The sequence below is a fragment of the Mycena indigotica genome (assembly GCF_014461135.1).
Source record: "Mycena indigotica strain 171206Taipei chromosome Unknown Mind.scaff0001, whole genome shotgun sequence".
Taxonomy (NCBI): Eukaryota; Fungi; Basidiomycota; class Agaricomycetes; order Agaricales; family Mycenaceae; genus Mycena; species Mycena indigotica.
In genome coordinates, this window is record NW_023503000.1 from 2677849 (window position 1) to 2694050 (window position 16202).

Sequence of the window (16202 nt, forward strand, 5' to 3'; positions counted from 1 at the left end):
CGGGGCACGACACGTAGGCTGAGCTTGAATTCCACCCTTGTGCATATCTGCCCATTTCTCCGAAAAGAAATTGGGTAAAACCCAAAGGTTGTGCTGATGCAAATGCTATCTTTATCTTATCTTTTCCTTGTCATCTGCGCCATCACCTTTGATTACGTAGCATCAGTTCATAAGCAAGTATCCGGGGTTCCTTTTGCCGGTCGACTTTCTCCTCCGTTTCTCCACCGCGACCAGTGCTTGCAAGACATGAAAGCTTTTGCAGTCCGAGAACTCACGCACCCGTCAAATATCCAGTTGACCGCAGACTTGCCAGAGCCAACGCTCAAGGAGGGCGAGGTCATGGTCGATGTATATGTAAGCAGCGAAGTCCACCTTTCGAAGCCCGGGGCAAACAACAATCGTTTCACAGGCCGCAGGGCTGAATTACTATGACATTCTTCAAGCCCAAGGGAAATATCAGGTATTTGTTCAGTTCATAGTCGTTTCAAGCGGTCCAAAAGACATGCTAGATCCAACCACCATTGCCTTTCGCGCTTGGCTCGGAATTCGCTGGGAGGATAGCAGAGGGCTATCCTATCCCTCCAGGTGAGCAATTTTCTGCGTACTAGTCTGGCACATGAAAGATGAATGTCGCCAGGCGCGCCATATAAGCCAGGAGACCGCGTTTTCGGGATGGCTCCGGTATGACTTTTGCCCCTGGAGACTGCTCAACAAAACTGGACAGGGTTGCTATACCGAACGCGTTGCCGTAAATATAGGGCAGATATTGAGGATCCCTGACAATTTGTCATTCGAGCAGGCTGCAGGTGTGTTGTCCATTGACGCGTTTTGTTCAACTTAGGGTCCATCAAGGCATGTACATTACTTGGCCGACCAGTTACGAAGCATTGGTTGGGCGTGCAGAACTCAAGCCGGGTTAGGCTTCCAGATTTCTCCAGTAGGTTTATTGATTTATTGGCGCAGGCGAGTTCGTTCTGGTCACGGCGGCGGCGGGAGGGGTTGGAATGGCGGCTGTTCAGCTGGCCAAAGGTCAGTCATTATCCAGTATCACACTCAGTTGTTGATCATGCAAACAAGGTCTTGGTGCCAAAGTTATTGGCGCAGCCGGCTCGCAGGCCAAATTGGACATTGTCAAAAAGTTCGGTGGTGCGGACTACGTCGTCGATTACACCAAGAAGGGTTGGCAGCAAGAGGTTCTCAAAATTACAAACGGCAAGGGAGTCAACGTCATCTACGATCCTGTGGTTGGTTTTAACGCTTGCCGTCTCCACTCTGCGAGAGCTTAACATTTCATAGGGCATGATCACAGGTTGGTCCCTTGATTGAACACGCGTTCTCCACCTTATCTTTTAGACTGCCTCAAATGCATTGCGTGGAAAGGCAGAGCCATCGTGGTCGGTTTCGCCGCAGGGACCATCGAGAAAGTGCCTATGAACCTCGTATTATTGAAGAACATCGCCAGTGCGTGCATTGTAAGACTTGGTTCCGCTTTGCTTATCAAAAGTAGTCGTGGGAATCTTCTGGGGAGGCTACGCGGTCCGCGAGCCTGAGCATATGCCTGGAGTCTATCAAACCCTGCTTGAGTATGGACTTCACGCTATCGCTTCACGTTGTTGAAATTTCCATAGCCTGTTAACATCGGGACGCGTCGCGACGCCGGTTGTCTATGACAAGATTTATTCACTCGAGACAATCGCTGAAGGGCTGCAAGCACTGGAAAACCGGAAAACATGGGGTAAAGCAATCGTGCGGATCAGGGAGGACACAAAGCAAGCTTCCAAGGCCAAGCTCTGAGGAGCAGAGTAACCGTCATCATATAGCACATCTGGTGGTACATTTTTGCTTGTCTAGTGGTGTTGGTACAATTGCGAAGAGGAATCCCAAAGAGAAAGCGTGAGGGGTCGTCGTCATCATGGTCAACTGCTGTCTTCAGAGTCAGAGGAATCGGCACAGGGCGGTAGGTTCTTGAGTTCTGCGAGCTCGAGGAGAAAGACTGATTCTTTCCATTTCTCTGACTGCTCGAATGCCCGAACGATTTTGTAACCCAAGTATTGGGAGCAGTTCACGCAGTTTAGCTCCTAAAACACTCCTGTTAATTTCGATCGTGGTTGCGTTGCGACAACTTACTGCGAGAAGATGGGCGCCAGTCTGCATTAGCTGGACCTGTATTTTTGTGAGTTGGCAAGCTACACACGACTCGGCGATTGAGCGGACCTTGGGCGCCAGTATTATGACATTGTAGCTGGAAATATATTCAATATACGCGTACTAGCGGTGATTTGAAACACCCTACGTTTCAGTAAAGAGTGAGGCTTTGCCTGAGAAGCCTCTGAATGTACGCCGGCAAGAGTCTGAGGGTATCTAGGAGCTTTCGGTCAGCGCGATTGAAAGGGAGTGGACGGATGAAAACGGACAGCAGTTGCCGGTAAGAGCGCGTTACAGGAGGTGACTAGTGTCCCGCATTTGCATAATATTGGCCCAGGGACTGGCGGGAGAGGCCGGGAAAGAGGTCGCGATTTGGATTTTGGGAGAGTGGGTAAACGGCGGGGGCTGGGTGGCGAGATCTCCATAGGTATGAGTGGCGATATGAAGCCATTCGTGCGGTTTTATAAGTAGCGGTCAAACAGCAAGATTGACATGATGTTGATGGACGATCCATCAGATCTCCATAAGACTCCGGTATGCCTGAGCTGGTTGCCGCGAGCCGAGCCGACTCAGCTCGCTCCACATTGGGTTGATTGACTGACTGTACTTCTATCTTCCAATGGCTTTAGAGTTGAGAGCCCATTATTTATTCACTTCAAGTTCCACGTTTTGTGCTTTTCCAACCTCACTTTCCTTTTGCCGCAAGCTAAGCTACAGGCTAGAGTAACCAAATCCGGAAGCTCATCAATTAGCTCGTGATGGCGGTGTCAACTTCCGAGTTGCCAGAATTAGACCACGAAGCTCGGCTCGAGTCAACATCATGACCATGTCTCAAACTTTGACAGTCACTGGCCAACGGGTCCTGCTACCCGATTCTCTGGACCCTCGTCCAGCGACGCTAACCATCGAATCAGGAAAAATAGTGGCTATTGAAGACGGCTGGCGCAAAAGCGACATCGATGCTGGAAGCTACATCCTTATCGCTGGTCTCGTTGAGTAAGTTGACCATGTCATGATCAATCCAAAACGTTTTGACTCCATCCAGTGCTCATGTCCACCTCAATGAACCTGGAAGAACAGCATGGGAAGTAAGCGCTTCTTCCCTTTTCTCGCATTCATCCGATCTTTCTTTCTTCCACCAGGGCTTCTGGACGGGAACACGGGCAGGTGCGGCCAACATCTTGCTCGATAAGCTTGAACCAACTCCTCATCTTAGCGGCTGCTGGCGGCGTCACTTGTGTCGTAGACATGCCTTTAAACTCGCTCCCTCCCACCTGTTCATCAGCCAATCTCGACCTTAAGCGCGCAGCAGCCACCAACCAATGTTTCACTGACGTCGCCTTCTGGGGCGGCGTCATACCTGGAAATCAGGTATATTTCCGACTACATTCCTCGAGCCAGCACGGATCATGCCTGCTAGCACCATCTTAGACCGCTTGTTGATGCTGGCGTCAAAGGGTTCAAATGTTTTCTCATAGACAGTGGTGTCGAGGTATAGTCGCCGTCTATATCACTGATTCTTATCTTAACGCTGCGAAGGAATTCCCTTGTGTGTCAGAGGAGGATACCCAATCTGCGATGGAGATTCTCCAGGTTCATTCCGACAGTCGATATTAACCAAAGTGTTAACTCGCCACCCAAGGATCTCTCTACGGTTCTTCTGTTTCACGCGGAATTTGACCACGCCCCGTCGCAACCCGCGCAACCACCGCAGCCGTCGACAGCTTATAACACCTTCTTGCAATCAAGGCCAGAGAAGCTTGAAGTCGATGCCATCTCTCTTATCACAAGGCTCCAACAACGGTATCCTGCGCTCAGATGCCACATTGTCCATCTGTCTGCTGCATCTGCCCTCCCAGTGATTCGAGCGGCAAAGGCCGCTGGTGCGAAGCTGACTGTGGAAACTTGCTTTCATTACCTTTGTCTCGCTGCGGACCACCTTCCTGATGGCCACCCCGAATTCAAGTGCTGTCCCCCCATCCGCGACGACACCAACCGCCAGCTGCTATGGGAGGCCCTACTTGACGGAACAATTGACTGCGTGGTATCTGACCACAGTCCGTGTGTAGCCGAATTGAAGCACATTGACGATGGCGATATTATGGGAGCTTGGGGCGGAATTAGCACGTTAGGTCTCGGCCTTAGCCTCCTCTGGACCGAGGGGTCGAAGCGTGGTGTGAGTCTTGCCCAAATACTTGATTGGACGAGCAAAAAGACAGCTGAACACGCGAGTCTGCATCACCGCAAGGGCGCACTCAAAGTCGGGTTCGACGCTGATTTTGTCGTTTGGGACCCAGATGCTGAGTTCACTGTTTGTCTCGTCTTGTCTCGATGATTTCTGTTTGATCACTTGTTGACAGGTCACCAAAGAGTCGCTTCATTTCAAGAACAAGTTGTCAGCTTATGAAGGGCTGAATCTGCGCGGTCAAGTCAAGCAGACTTACGTGCGCGGCTCCCTCGTATATGACTCTACCGCCTCAGACGCTTTTGTAAACCCTCCCGTTGGCAACTTGCTCTAATTGAGGACACCGTTTGTCACATGACCGCGTCAAGGAATTTGTTGATGTCAATACATTTCAGTTATAGCTTTGCTTTGGCCGATTCCGTAGCCATCGCTCGCAGCTCCCTACGCAGTATCTTACCCGAAGGTGATTTCGGAATCTCAGCAACGAAAACAACACCTCCCCGCAGCTGCTTATAGCTGGCCAGTCGCTCTTTGATCAACGCTTTGATGTCGTCGGCGCTGATACCCTTGGGGTCAGCGACGACGTAGGCGCGGGGTACCTCTGTTTCTAGTTCGGCCGAATGGACCCCGATCACAGCTGCGTCCAAGATGCGTGGATGTGAGAGAAGCGTTGCTTCCAACTCCGCTGGTGCGATTTGCAGGCCTTTGTACTTGATCAGCTCTTTCTTGCGGTCCTATATATGGTTATCAGACAACGAAAGAAATTCAGTGTGTGGACATACGACGATGTAGAGCTGCCCATTTTTGAACAAGCCAATGTCTCCAGTGCAGAGAAAGCCGTCTTTAAAGGTTTCTGCATTCGCGGTCGGGTTTTTGTAGTATCCTGGCCAAATAATTCACTTCCAGGACCCAATCGTTCTATGCGACCAAACCTTTCGTGACTGTCGGACCGCGGACTAGGATTTCGCCTGGCGTTTCAGCGGGGCAATCCTTGTCATTCTCATCGACGATCCTATGAAAGCGTTAGGCCGGTGAGACGGAAACTCAAGCCAACCCACCGAATCTCCAAATGGGGAAGCAATATACCAGCGGCTCCGGTTCGCTCTTCGACACTATGAGGCACCATTGTAACAACGGCAGACGTTTCCGTCATGCCCCACGTTTGGCTGATGTTGACGCCGAGCTTCTTGCTCGCCTCCAGTTGCAATTCCTTTCCTAATGGCGCCGCGCCAGCTAGAATAACATCAGAACAGCCGAGTACGTAGGAGGGACCCTTACACGCTGCGCTTCGCCAGGTTTTGAACTGATCTTTGACAAGTGGCGATTTTGCGAGGAGCAGGTAGATCGGCGGGACCGTGACAATCGTCGTAATTTTAAGCTGCTTGTTGTACTTGAGGAAATCGGCAAAGTCGAATTTGGGGGTCCAAAATGTGATGCCGCCGTTGTAGAATGGGAAGCAGAAATATGCCTGGAGGGTATATGAGCCTTGTCGTTTTGGAGAATTATTCATAGCTTACGAAGACGCCTGCTGCGTGGGTAGGAGGGAGATGTGCAAGAGTGCGGTATTCGTACTTGCCCTCCGTGCGCCAGACTTTGCGGAGCGATATGCTGGCCAACACGGGCTGGCCGACCATGTTCGTGTGTGACATCATGACACCTAAGTGCAATGTCAGAAGACATATACGTATCGGGAGTGTGTTACCTTTCGGCGGACCTGTTGTGCCCGAGCTGTAGAGCAAGAAGATCAGACTGTTGTCTAAATCTTCCTTGGAGGTAATTCTTTGCCATTCTAATTCCTGTTCTCCGACAATATTATTGTGGGAGGAGCCAGTCAGGGCTCGCAGGCGCCATGGCACTGTCGATTCCAGCACTAAGCATCGATGCAAGGGGACCTCGATGAGCCGGGCAGCTTCCAAAAGAGTGTTTTGGCTTGCTGAACAAGAGATGCACAGTTTGGCATCTCCATGTTGGATTTGGCGGGCCAGTTCCTCTGGCCGAAAGGACGCCGAGGCGAGAGAAGCTACGCCACCGGCCGCGATAATGCCCATGAGCAAGACAGGCAGCATTACCTGCAAGATAAGTTACGTCAATTCACGTTCTCCACTGACAACTGAAGCAACCTGGCCGGTAGAAATGACCACCACCACATCCTTCCCGCTCCCGTGTTGCCCAATCCCAAAGCGATTTCGCAGAGTGTGGGCCACCCGACGCGTCAGAACACGCGTCTGGGCCTTGGTTATACAGTTGTCTGGGTTTGCTGCCTCAGCGTGGAGGACTGCGTTGTCGTCTTTCGCTAGCGATGTAGGGCCGTCAAACAGAAAGGTCAAAAAATCGAGCTGGGGGATGGGTTCAGCGTCTTGCGTCGAGGTATAGATCATGGTGTAGCACCCGTGTGTGAGAGCGGTTGGTCCCCTGCTATATATTGGACATCGTCTAAGCCTCGTGACGAGAGGAAGCAAAGGGGGGGTAAGTATGTGGACCGGGTGAAAGTGGCCGACTTGCAATTGATTCGCCTATGTCGCCCACGTGACTTGTCCGACACCGTCGGTTTTTCCGGTTGTCCAACGATGTCTTAGCCATCGTAAGCAGAGTCTTCAGTGTACCAACTCCCAATCTAGGGCTAAAAAGGGAGTTGGCTTGATCAAGGCTATTTCTGAGGCTGTATTGCCTCTTCTGGAATACTTGGGACCCTCTGAATGATATATCTTGCACTCTGGTCTAGCAAGAACTGGCCAGCGCTACTCACAGTGGAAGTCGGAATTGATGCGTGGAATTTTCAGACGTTGGAGTGTCTACTGCTACCCAATGATAATGTTACATACTACAAGGCAGTCCAAGTGCAGTCCAAGCGAGTATCCAATAATCTCACAGCTTCGCCTTGCCAGCAGCCAGCATGCGTAGATCTTTGCGCAAAATCTTCCCTGACGGCAATTTGGGGATGGCAGGAATGAAGACGACACCACCGCGCAGCTGTTTGTAGCTTGCAAGGCGGCCTTTGATGAAAGCCTGAATCTCCTCGGCACTGATGACCTTCGGGTCCGCAACTACGTAAGCACGAGGCACCTCGGTGGCCAACTCAGTCGAATAGACACCAACGACGCCAGCGTCCAAGATCCGCGGATGCGAGAGGAGAGTCGCTTCTAATTCTGCTGGGGCGATCTGTAGGCCTTTATACTTGATCAGCTCTTTCTTCCGGTCCTGTAGCAAGCTCAGAAAGCGCGGAAACGACAACATCGAAAACCTACCACAATATAAAGTCGGTCATTTTGAAAATATCCAATATCTCCCGTGCAAAGAAAACCGTCCTGGAAGGTCTCCGCATTCGCAGCGGGGTTGTTGTAGTAGCCTGATGATTGAGTGTCGTGACAGTTTGAGTGGCGCAAACTAACCGTTGCTGATTGTGGGTCCCCGAACAAGGATTTCACCAGGCGTATTCGGAGCACATTCCTTGCCATCATCGTCGACAATACTGCACGAAAGGTTAGTTTATTAATATACGAGAAATGCTGGAAGGCCAACCGAAGTTCCATGCGGGGAAGTATCAGACCTACGCTCCCGCTTGGGTCTTGAACATTAATGTCTCCCAATGTGACAGAACCGGACGTCTCCGATAGGCCCCATGTTTGAGCGATGGTAACTCCGAGCTTGCTGCATGCGGCGCTCTGCAAGTCCTTTCCCATTGGTGCTGCCCCCGCTTGAATACTGTTAGAGCCGCTCTCCAAGAATGATAAGGTGAATTTGTACCGGTCGCATGCCTGAGGGCTTTGAACTGATTCTTGACCATGGGGGACTTCACAAGAAGCAGATAAATCGGCGGAACACTGAAGAAGGTTGTGATCTTTAATTGCTCGTTGTATTTGAGGAAATCCAAAAAGTCGAATTTAGGCATCCAATACGTGACCCCGCCGTTGTGGAATGGAAGGCAGAAATAACCCTAATAATGGTGAGTTGCCTGTGACCAAGGATGAACGACCATACAAGAACTCCCGCGACATGTGCGGTTGGGAGATGCGCGAGAGTACGATAGTCGTACTTCCCCTCTTTCTGCCAGGTTTCACGCAGCGACACGCTGGTCATGGTGGGAAGAGACACCATGTTGGTATGCGACATCATAACTCCTGGAAACAAGTTGTCAAAGCACAACGCAAATGCTGAACACCAACCTTTGGGCGGACCCGTCGTTCCAGAACTATAGAGTAGACAGATGAGACTGTCATCAAGCTCTTTCCTCGAGGTGATTCTCTTCCACTCTAGTTCCTCATTGCCCACAATGTTAATACGCGAAGAGCTGGTCAGCAGTCGCAGTCGCCATGGGGCGGTCGATTCTAGAACCAAGCATCGATGCGACGGAGTGTTCGTTAGACGTGAAGCGGCCAGAAGTATATCCTCAGTCGCGGCACACGAAATGCATAGTTTGGCCGATCCCTGTTGGATTTGGCGCGCAAGCTCTTCTGGCCGAAAGGAGGGCGAAGCCAAAGATGCAACACCTCCAGCAGCGATAATAGCCATGAATAGGATGGGGAGCATTATCTAGGGGTCATCTCAGTGAGTTTGTGAGGAAGAAGGTATGAAAATAACCTGGCCAGTTGACATGACCACTACAATATCTTCACCGCTTCCATTTTCCCCTATGCCAAAGCGGTTGCGCAGGACATAAGCAATGCGGCGCGTCAGAACACGCGCTTGGGCCTTGGTGATGAAGTTATTTGGGTTCGCGGCTTCGGCGTGGAGAACCGTGTCTTCTTTAGCGAGTGAAGAGGGTCCATCGAAGAGGAAAGACAGCAAGTCGAGCTGAGGAATCGGTTCAACCTTCCGTTTGGATGTAAATACCATTGCGAGAGCGTGGGATACTTTCGAAATTCGAGAAGGCAGCCTATTTATTGGACATCTTGGGGCCTCGTGACGAGCTTCAGCTCAGGGCGCCGGTCAAAGGCTTGTCTGAATTCCGGATAACAGGGTCAGGTCAACAGAAGAGACGTATGGCGGTCACACGCACTCGGTCTTTCGCTCATCGCCTCAAAATGGCAATTTAAGACTAATTTCCGCTCTCTCCAGCTCCATACAAGAGAACAGAGTTTTGTTGTCCTTGCCGGAGCAAAAAAGAGACAAACTGAGCCGCAAGACGTGAAGCGACTGGATAACGTTCAGTTAATTGTGTCAGCATCAACACGTCATTGTCAGGGTCAGCGAGTGACGCGTCGCGCTTGTCACATGTGACGCGTTACTCGCTTGCCTAACATCATGAACAACCTTCAACGTGCTGTTTATCATGAACGCCAAGAAGACGGGTTTGTGGACCCTCAGTCATTCCCAATGCCAATTCAGCGCGCTTCAGCTCGATGCTTTGTGCCCAACATGCACTCAACTCACTGCTCCGTCAGTGGTCATCTTCACGATAACTGACTAGACTCATCGATTTCGATTCATAGAGGGAAACTATGTGCGAACCTGATCTCAATCCACTGAACTGGGAATCACGTACTTCTACAGTTTACTGCACCGGATCTTTCTGAACTAGCGAAGAATCTTGATACCTTGGAGGAAAGCTACGATGACGACAACCATGGGTCGCGGAGCGGAAACATGGATGACTCAGTGTGTTTTGACTATGAACATATGCTTGTGGGCTAATTCAATCAAGGGCTTTTTCTCTGTCCAAGTTTTGGAAAACGCCCTCAACGTTTGGGGCATTCGGTCTGTGCTAATGCAAGGTCATGCTGTCAGACTCACGTATAGTTCCGCTCCAGGCTGGCGCGGTGGCGAAGCGAAGAAATGAGGCCTTTCCACGACCATCCCGAGTGCGGCTAACGCAAAAGACTTGACTGTTTGTTCTGACCCACGTCAGAAACCAATTAGCATTCATCCTCAACTACGAGCAGCACTGGTTTAGTATGTCTTTCGTGCAATGATTAAACTGTCCCTAATGTGTTCTAGCCCTACGACGGTTTGGTCAACACTGGTTCAACCTCAACTCCTTCTGCGCTAGGCCAGAGTGGGTCTCGAAGACATACTTAGCAATGGTACTCCAACAAGCAGAGGCGGACGGTGCGCCAAACAATGTAACGCATTCATCATTTAACAGCAAGCTTCAGGCTACAGTGTTTTTGTTGCTACGTCGGCGGACTCCTCCAACACCTCACTCCCCCATGCGGATGCGGACGATCTCGCGCTTACCGTTGCAGAGCCAACTTCCTCAGGTCGGCCTGACCCACAGTCTTTCTCATCGCAGTCGACGGCGATTGAGGGAATGGAAGACGAAGATTACGAGCTTCAGGCTGCACTCCATGCGTCACTGATGGGTGGTGAATTGGAAGCCCTAGCACCACCAGTTATCCAGCCAAGCGTCCCTCCCACCGAGGAAGTCAGTTCAGAGCTGGACCCAGTGGCTGCAAGCATGGAACGGAATAGAAGGGCCTTGGAACAGATGAAGGCTGAGCAAGCCTATGCTCAACAACAGCTATGGTCTGACTCGGATCGAAACGAGGATGACGATGATGAACATTTTCGGCGCGCAATGGAAGAAAGCCAATCGGTCAATGTACCTCAAGCAAGCGTGCCTCAGCACCGAGTTTACGATGATGATGATGCCGAACTTCGTGAGCTGGCTTTAGTTGAATGCCTCTAGCTATCCTTTCTGACGTTGCACAGAGGCGGCTCTGAAGGCGTCGTTAGAGGAAGTACCTACTGGCTGGGTAATGCCAGAAGACTTATCCCCGCAACCGGATTTGCCCACCAACACCAATCCAGAGCCTGTAGTTGAAAGTGTGGAAGTTGAGGAAACAGTTGCTCAGTCTCCGCCCGTAGAAGAAGTTAGTATCGACGAAATGCGTCGTCGGAGACTGGCAAGGTTTGGTGGTACATAAATACGCTACTCGTTCGTGACAATGACATGCTTCGTGCTAAGTAGACTCTGACCAACAAAAGAAACAAATTGGACTTCACGCATCCTAGTCAGTCGTTGTCAATGGGGGCTCTTCGGTGCTGTTGTTGGGCGATTGGATGCCAGCGGCGCTAGTACAAACCCAGTTGGCCTGCAGGTAGTAGTTCTGAGTAACACCTTGATAGCTCCAAATCCACTGGCCGCCATTGCGGCCATTGCCCTGTACACACTGGGCGATAATGTTATTGAAGGCATTCTGCAAACAACCATTAGCTCAACTTTAGACTTGAGTGGAAGACAGACCCAGCATTGAGAGCGCTGGCCACTGCTGCCCTGAAACCAGGCCTCGGTCAAGACACAGCAATGCTGCTGGCAATCAGTGTGCATGCTATTGTAGGTCCCGCCACTGCAAACGCCCGCGGCCGACTGCTGGTATGTCGTCACGCTACCCATGCGTGCAGGGCCATAGCATTCGGCTGCCAGCGAGGGGGTTACGAGTAATGGTTGTTGAGGGAAGACTGAAGTGCGCTTCCATAGCGGAGCGAGAAACTTGCTGACCGGGTAGATGAACTCTTTAGACCCGCGATAAGCTCTTGATCCAACTTGGTCGGTCTGTCTTCCTTTCGAGTTGACCCAAGTTTTGCAGTTAAGGCGGGATCGCAGCCAAAGCCAATCAGTCGGACGCCAGAGACTGTAGCAGAAACACAAAGCAAACGAGTCATCTTGTCCAGCCTCCGATAGTAGAAGAGGTTGGCATTTCTTGTGAGAGATGTGGTTTTGTCCAAACACGAGGTCGTGACAATGACATGCTTCGCTTTGCCGCGTACTACGTAGACCCTTGCAACTTTCCCTAGCCTCCTCATCCACCACCGAACACTATTCCCTGCCGCTAAACTTTAATATACCTACCATGATTCTCCGAAAGAACGACCTATGCTTCTTCGTTCTCTTACTTTCAAGTTGCATACCCGCAGTCGTCGGTGACGACCAACAGGGACTCGATTGTAGGCTCTTTTCACCTTCTCGACGCGTGGAGCCTATTCAATTCTCTCAGGCTCAAGTCCTTTGCTGCTCGATGGCCTCAAATACGACCTATCTTCCCTCTCAGACGAGCATTCGCTAAAACGAGAACGGTCAACACCACCAACCCGGGAGGAGGACCTGGTCCGCCTGTCTCTGTGCCAGGACCTAAAGAAGCTGGATGGCGTTAACGAGTCTGACCAAGTGCGTGTTCGCTTGTGTGAATCTGAGCGTGCTCTCACAAATTTGTTTCGAAAACAGTGTCCTTCACCAGGTACTCGTGTTTGTCTGACCAAAGTCAACCACAAGGACGGGAGCGATAGACGAATAACTTCAGTTGTCCCCCTGGCACAAACAGCCAATCTTGCCCCCAAATATACCACCCTGAAATGTGCGTGGTTAAATGATTTTTTGGCACTCCAACTAAGCCCTTCTGCAGCGCCAAAGGGCGTGTCTATTTTACTTCACGCAGGCTCTTATCCACATCCCATCAACTCAACAGAAGTGCAACAGAGTACTATCGTGAATTTGCTCTGTGCAACGAGTGCATCAGAGCCTGCATTCAAGTCATACGACGGCCAACAGCTAGCAGTAGAGTGGTCTACGCCGGCTGGCTGCGGGTTTGTGGGTGAAGAAAACCCCCCTCCAGGCAGTAAGCCAGACGTGGGTACTACCAAGCCACCCCCATCCGGCGGTCTCTCTTCGATGGGCTGGTTCTTGCTCTTGTGAGCCCTCAATGCCTTTTTCTCGGCGCAAGCTCAATTCGCATTTCTAGGCTCGTCATAGGCTTTGCGACCTACTTCATTCTAGGAGCCTATTACCAATACACGCAATACGGTGCTTCCGGGTTGGATCTGATCCCTCATCGAGATTTCTGGACGGAGGTGCCCTATATGCTGCGCGATGTTGTCCAGCATTTGTGTCTAAGAAGACGGTCTCCGACCCACCGAGGCGGTTATGTGGCTGTTTAGTCGATACGGGGTACTACAATACATGTTGTCTAGTTGCTATCCACAGTTCCTTGTCATAGTCAACCTCTTTCTGGCGATCTAAACCGTCCAGCACCACTTCCTCGTCTAATTCGCATATCAGTTCGTCTTCGTCTGTGTCAGCCGCCAAAAGATCGTCATCGTCGTCTTCCGTTAGTAGGTTGATAAATGGAGACATTATTTCGCGGGCGAGAGAAAGCCGCAGAGGAAAATCAGCTTTGTCCTCGGTAAATCGACGCTCTCCCTCGTCATCGGACTCTGACGCATTTGATTCGACTTCACTGCGGTCTTCCTCCGTCGCAAAGGCGTAGGATTGTGGATGCATTCTGAGAGCATCGTTCACATTCGACGCAGTTATCTGGGAGACATTTAAGCACAACTCTTGGAAGTAAAAAAAACTGCGCACTTCGTCCTGCTTGTCTAAACGCCAAACCGTGATGTCCTGCTTCAAGGTGACCTCCTTCTCTCGTAGAGATATGGCGTTGTGGATTACGGGAGTGATGAAGTCCAGTAGTATATCTTTGAGCAGGACAACCGTCTCGAAGGAAAGGCAAGTCCGAAATTTCTCTTCTACCCCCTCAGGCGCCACATCATTGTGGGTAGACCTGTTGGGTCTCAGCCTACTTGAAAGCAACGAATATGTACATACTTCATTAGCTTGCCAAGAACAGACAGCGCGAAGACATCGAGTTCAGAATCGGAGAGAACGCTGGCGTCAATACCTTTCTTTTCGAGTTCGCGAGTAGCCCTAGAGACTGAAGGAAGACCACCTTTGCGAGTGTGTTTGGTGTCCGAATCACCCGATGACGAACTGGACTCCTGTACCTCCAAAGTCACTGCTGGGGTGATTTTCCTTTGCTGTCCCCCGTCTATGGAGTGTATCCATTTCTTGGTCCCTCGCACTTTGTATTTAGCAGGCCGAGGTTTACGCCCGAGCAGTCTTGTCACCTTTCGACCCACAATGAGCTTGACTGAGTCAAGGTCGGCATCAGTGCCTGTAGTTTCGGCCCGTTTCTTCCTCATATATAGACGCTTATAGGCACGGCGTTTGGATTCTGGAGCTGTCGTGCCATCGGAAGGAGGGTCTCGAAAAGCATGGCGCCGCATTTTATCTAGAGCAGACAAGTGGTGGACATTAAGCCTCGAGAGCGCGTTCTCCTTTTGCCAGGTATCGTTTTCAGTGTCAGACATATCGTCGGGCTCGTCCTTTTCCATTTCGCGTTCCATTTCCACTAGTTTGGGGGCTTGAGACTCCTCGTGCTCAATCCACAAGTCAGACATCTCCATTGCAGGCTTTAACAAAGCTCTCAGAGATGGCACAGGGGCAAATTCTTCAGCAGCAGCATCGAGCAGGTCAATATAAGTGCAGACATCAATGGCCGTTTTTGTTTTTATTCCAGCAGCAATGAGGTCTGGCCTAATACGCGAATGTATTTGCAAGCCATGGAAGAACGCGTCTTTTTCGGCCGAAGTCCAGTAGCCAGTCGGTGCAATGAACGAGGCAGGAAGTGGATGGGGTGTCGTTCCGGAAAGATGTGCGCGGAATTGGCTGAGATGGAACTCATATTCGGCATACGCCATGAACTTGGGGTGTCATCCGGGTCGCCGAACTGTGAGTTGAAGAAGAAGAAAAGAGAGAATTGTGACACTGTGACAATTCTCCCTTGGTCATGGAACCCGCCGTTCGGATACGACAGTTAGGCAAAGACCGCGTCAACTTTGTGCTCGAGAATGTGGACCTCGCGTATGTGGCCTCGAGTCTCGTTTTCGCGCTGTTGATCGCGTGCAGTTTCGCCAATTCTCTCCGCAGAGTCATGATGGCCGACCTCCCCACAATCGGTGCACTTGTTGTCGAGGGTGTTTGGCTCCCGGCACTCATATTCGTTAGCTATCGATCTTGTGGAGTTCCAAGCAAATACCACTGTTCTACCAGACGAATTCATTGCCCATCGACTCGGAATGGTTCCTTTGCTGAGTAGCAATTGCGACGAAGGCATGCGATACACGCGAGTCAGTTTCGTCGTCGACATCTGCCCGCTGGTTGCACTAAATGACTTCACATAGGACTGTACCTGTCTTGCAGCATGCCAATACTGTTCCATCCAGCTCAAGCTTGATGTGGCCTGCCACAGCAATACGACGATGGATGTGACCAGCAACCACCTCGAGGTGACGCCGTATGGTACTGACTACAACGATATGGGGGAGGGTGAAGCAGGAGATGAGCCAAGTAAACGGGGGGAATATTTCGGGCATCCTGTGGGCAAAAGTGGGCCACAACACTCCATTCACATTTTCCCTCTGAACGCGTTTAGACGATCCTGACGCGTCTCCCGTGCTATTGTGCAAAATTCGTAAGGGCCAAGAGCTTCGTCTGCGTTGTATTGCCAAAAAGGTTGTGGTTGGTCTTATTTTCGCTTCTCCATCTCACAAGACGGCAGGGCATTGCGAAAGAACACGCTAAATGGTCGCCTTGTTCAGCTGTGTCGTTTGAATACGATCCATATAACAAGCTACGACACACAAGCTACTGGTTCGAAACCGATGCGCGGGATGAATGGCCATTGAGCGACAACGCCAAAGAGGAAGAGCCACCGCGCGAAGACGAAGTGTTTGATTTCAATGCTCAGCCACGAAAGTTCTACTTTGAGGTTGAGACTGATGGTAGTTTGGGACCCCAAGAAGTTGTTATGCAAGGCCTTGCAGAGCTACAGTCAAAGTTGGCGAAAATTGTTTTGGCTTTGAAGAAAACAGAGCCAGATATGGTTGCCGGCGAACCTGTGCCTGAAGTAGCTGCAACAGACGGATGGGGCAATGGTGGCGGCTGGAACTCAACTAATCAGCCAGCAACAAATACTGGGGGCTGGGGAGCAAGTCCAAATCGTGGTGGCGGTGGCGGCGGTGGTGGTTGGGGAAGCGGTGGGGGCTGGGCAAGCCCTTCACAACCCGCAACGGCCGGTTGGAATGTGTAGATAAAAAAAAA

The 16202-nt window shown here is 51.0% G+C and overlaps 10 protein-coding genes across 10 annotated transcripts; 5 read left to right on the forward strand and 5 right to left on the reverse strand.

Moving 5' to 3' along the window:
* Positions 1-198: 198 nt before the first annotated feature.
* On the forward strand, positions 199-1794 carry MIND_00079200 (uncharacterized protein; the record flags this gene model as incomplete). The annotated part of the gene is made up of 12 exons (XM_037357750.1): positions 199-354; positions 410-460; positions 510-585; positions 638-681; positions 725-806; positions 853-915; positions 964-1029; positions 1078-1244; positions 1297-1309; positions 1354-1461; positions 1508-1583; positions 1629-1794. The coding sequence occupies exons 1-12, from the start codon at positions 247-249 to the stop codon at positions 1792-1794; spliced, it is 1020 nt and encodes a 339-aa protein (XP_037225660.1). The 5' UTR covers positions 199-246.
* A 122-nt stretch (positions 1795-1916) lies between these two features.
* MIND_00079300 (Yippee domain-containing protein) lies at positions 1917-2570 on the reverse strand (the record flags this gene model as incomplete). Its single annotated transcript, XM_037357751.1, has 5 exons — positions 1917-2078; positions 2128-2163; positions 2215-2242; positions 2294-2361; positions 2415-2570. 5 exons carry the CDS (start codon positions 2568-2570, stop codon positions 1917-1919), a joined length of 450 nt encoding a protein of 149 aa, XP_037225661.1.
* Positions 2571-2971: 401 nt separating this feature from the next.
* MIND_00079400 (Allantoinase) lies at positions 2972-4664 on the forward strand (the record flags this gene model as incomplete). Its single annotated transcript, XM_037357752.1, has 7 exons — positions 2972-3141; positions 3191-3312; positions 3362-3516; positions 3566-3637; positions 3685-3738; positions 3788-4456; positions 4506-4664. 7 exons carry the CDS (start codon positions 2972-2974, stop codon positions 4662-4664), a joined length of 1401 nt encoding a protein of 466 aa, XP_037225662.1.
* Positions 4665-4725: 61 nt separating this feature from the next.
* On the reverse strand, positions 4726-6813 carry MIND_00079500 (uncharacterized protein; the record flags this gene model as incomplete). The annotated part of the gene is made up of 8 exons (XM_037357753.1): positions 6451-6813; positions 6033-6399; positions 5848-5987; positions 5609-5798; positions 5389-5563; positions 5263-5342; positions 5113-5213; positions 4726-5064 (listed from the first exon to the last, which is right to left on the reverse strand). The coding sequence occupies exons 1-8, from the start codon at positions 6706-6708 to the stop codon at positions 4726-4728; spliced, it is 1650 nt and encodes a 549-aa protein (XP_037225663.1). The 5' UTR covers positions 6709-6813.
* Positions 6814-7195: 382 nt separating this feature from the next.
* On the reverse strand, positions 7196-9163 carry MIND_00079600 (uncharacterized protein; the record flags this gene model as incomplete). Its single annotated transcript, XM_037357754.1, has 8 exons — positions 7196-7528; positions 7576-7676; positions 7720-7799; positions 7850-8024; positions 8075-8264; positions 8309-8448; positions 8494-8860; positions 8909-9163. The coding sequence occupies 8 exons, from the start codon at positions 9161-9163 to the stop codon at positions 7196-7198; spliced, it is 1641 nt and encodes a 546-aa protein (XP_037225664.1).
* A 408-nt stretch (positions 9164-9571) lies between these two features.
* Positions 9572-11193, forward strand: MIND_00079700 (Josephin domain-containing protein; the record flags this gene model as incomplete). Its single annotated transcript, XM_037357755.1, has 10 exons — positions 9572-9618; positions 9666-9706; positions 9760-9770; positions 9821-9925; positions 9972-10024; positions 10078-10128; positions 10176-10219; positions 10265-10375; positions 10423-10926; positions 10979-11193. 10 exons carry the CDS (start codon positions 9572-9574, stop codon positions 11191-11193), a joined length of 1182 nt encoding a protein of 393 aa, XP_037225665.1.
* An 84-nt stretch (positions 11194-11277) lies between these two features.
* MIND_00079800 (uncharacterized protein) lies at positions 11278-11663 on the reverse strand (the record flags this gene model as incomplete). Its single annotated transcript, XM_037357756.1, has 2 exons — positions 11278-11466; positions 11514-11663. The coding sequence occupies 2 exons, from the start codon at positions 11661-11663 to the stop codon at positions 11278-11280; spliced, it is 339 nt and encodes a 112-aa protein (XP_037225666.1).
* Positions 11664-12030: 367 nt separating this feature from the next.
* MIND_00079900 (uncharacterized protein) lies at positions 12031-13201 on the forward strand (the record flags this gene model as incomplete). The annotated part of the gene is made up of 5 exons (XM_037357757.1): positions 12031-12214; positions 12265-12434; positions 12492-12621; positions 12670-12955; positions 13006-13201. Exons 1-5 carry the CDS (start codon positions 12121-12123, stop codon positions 13199-13201), a joined length of 876 nt encoding a protein of 291 aa, XP_037225667.1. The 5' UTR covers positions 12031-12120.
* A 13-nt stretch (positions 13202-13214) lies between these two features.
* On the reverse strand, positions 13215-14809 carry MIND_00080000 (uncharacterized protein; the record flags this gene model as incomplete). The annotated part of the gene is made up of 3 exons (XM_037357758.1): positions 13869-14809; positions 13626-13824; positions 13215-13577 (listed from the first exon to the last, which is right to left on the reverse strand). Exons 1-3 carry the CDS (start codon positions 14798-14800, stop codon positions 13215-13217), a joined length of 1494 nt encoding a protein of 497 aa, XP_037225668.1. The 5' UTR covers positions 14801-14809.
* Positions 14810-14889: 80 nt separating this feature from the next.
* Positions 14890-16191, forward strand: MIND_00080100 (Mechanosensitive ion channel protein; the record flags this gene model as incomplete). Its single annotated transcript, XM_037357759.1, has 5 exons — positions 14890-15058; positions 15108-15229; positions 15284-15488; positions 15535-15614; positions 15661-16191. 5 exons carry the CDS (start codon positions 14890-14892, stop codon positions 16189-16191), a joined length of 1107 nt encoding a protein of 368 aa, XP_037225669.1.
* Positions 16192-16202: the final 11 nt, after the last annotated feature.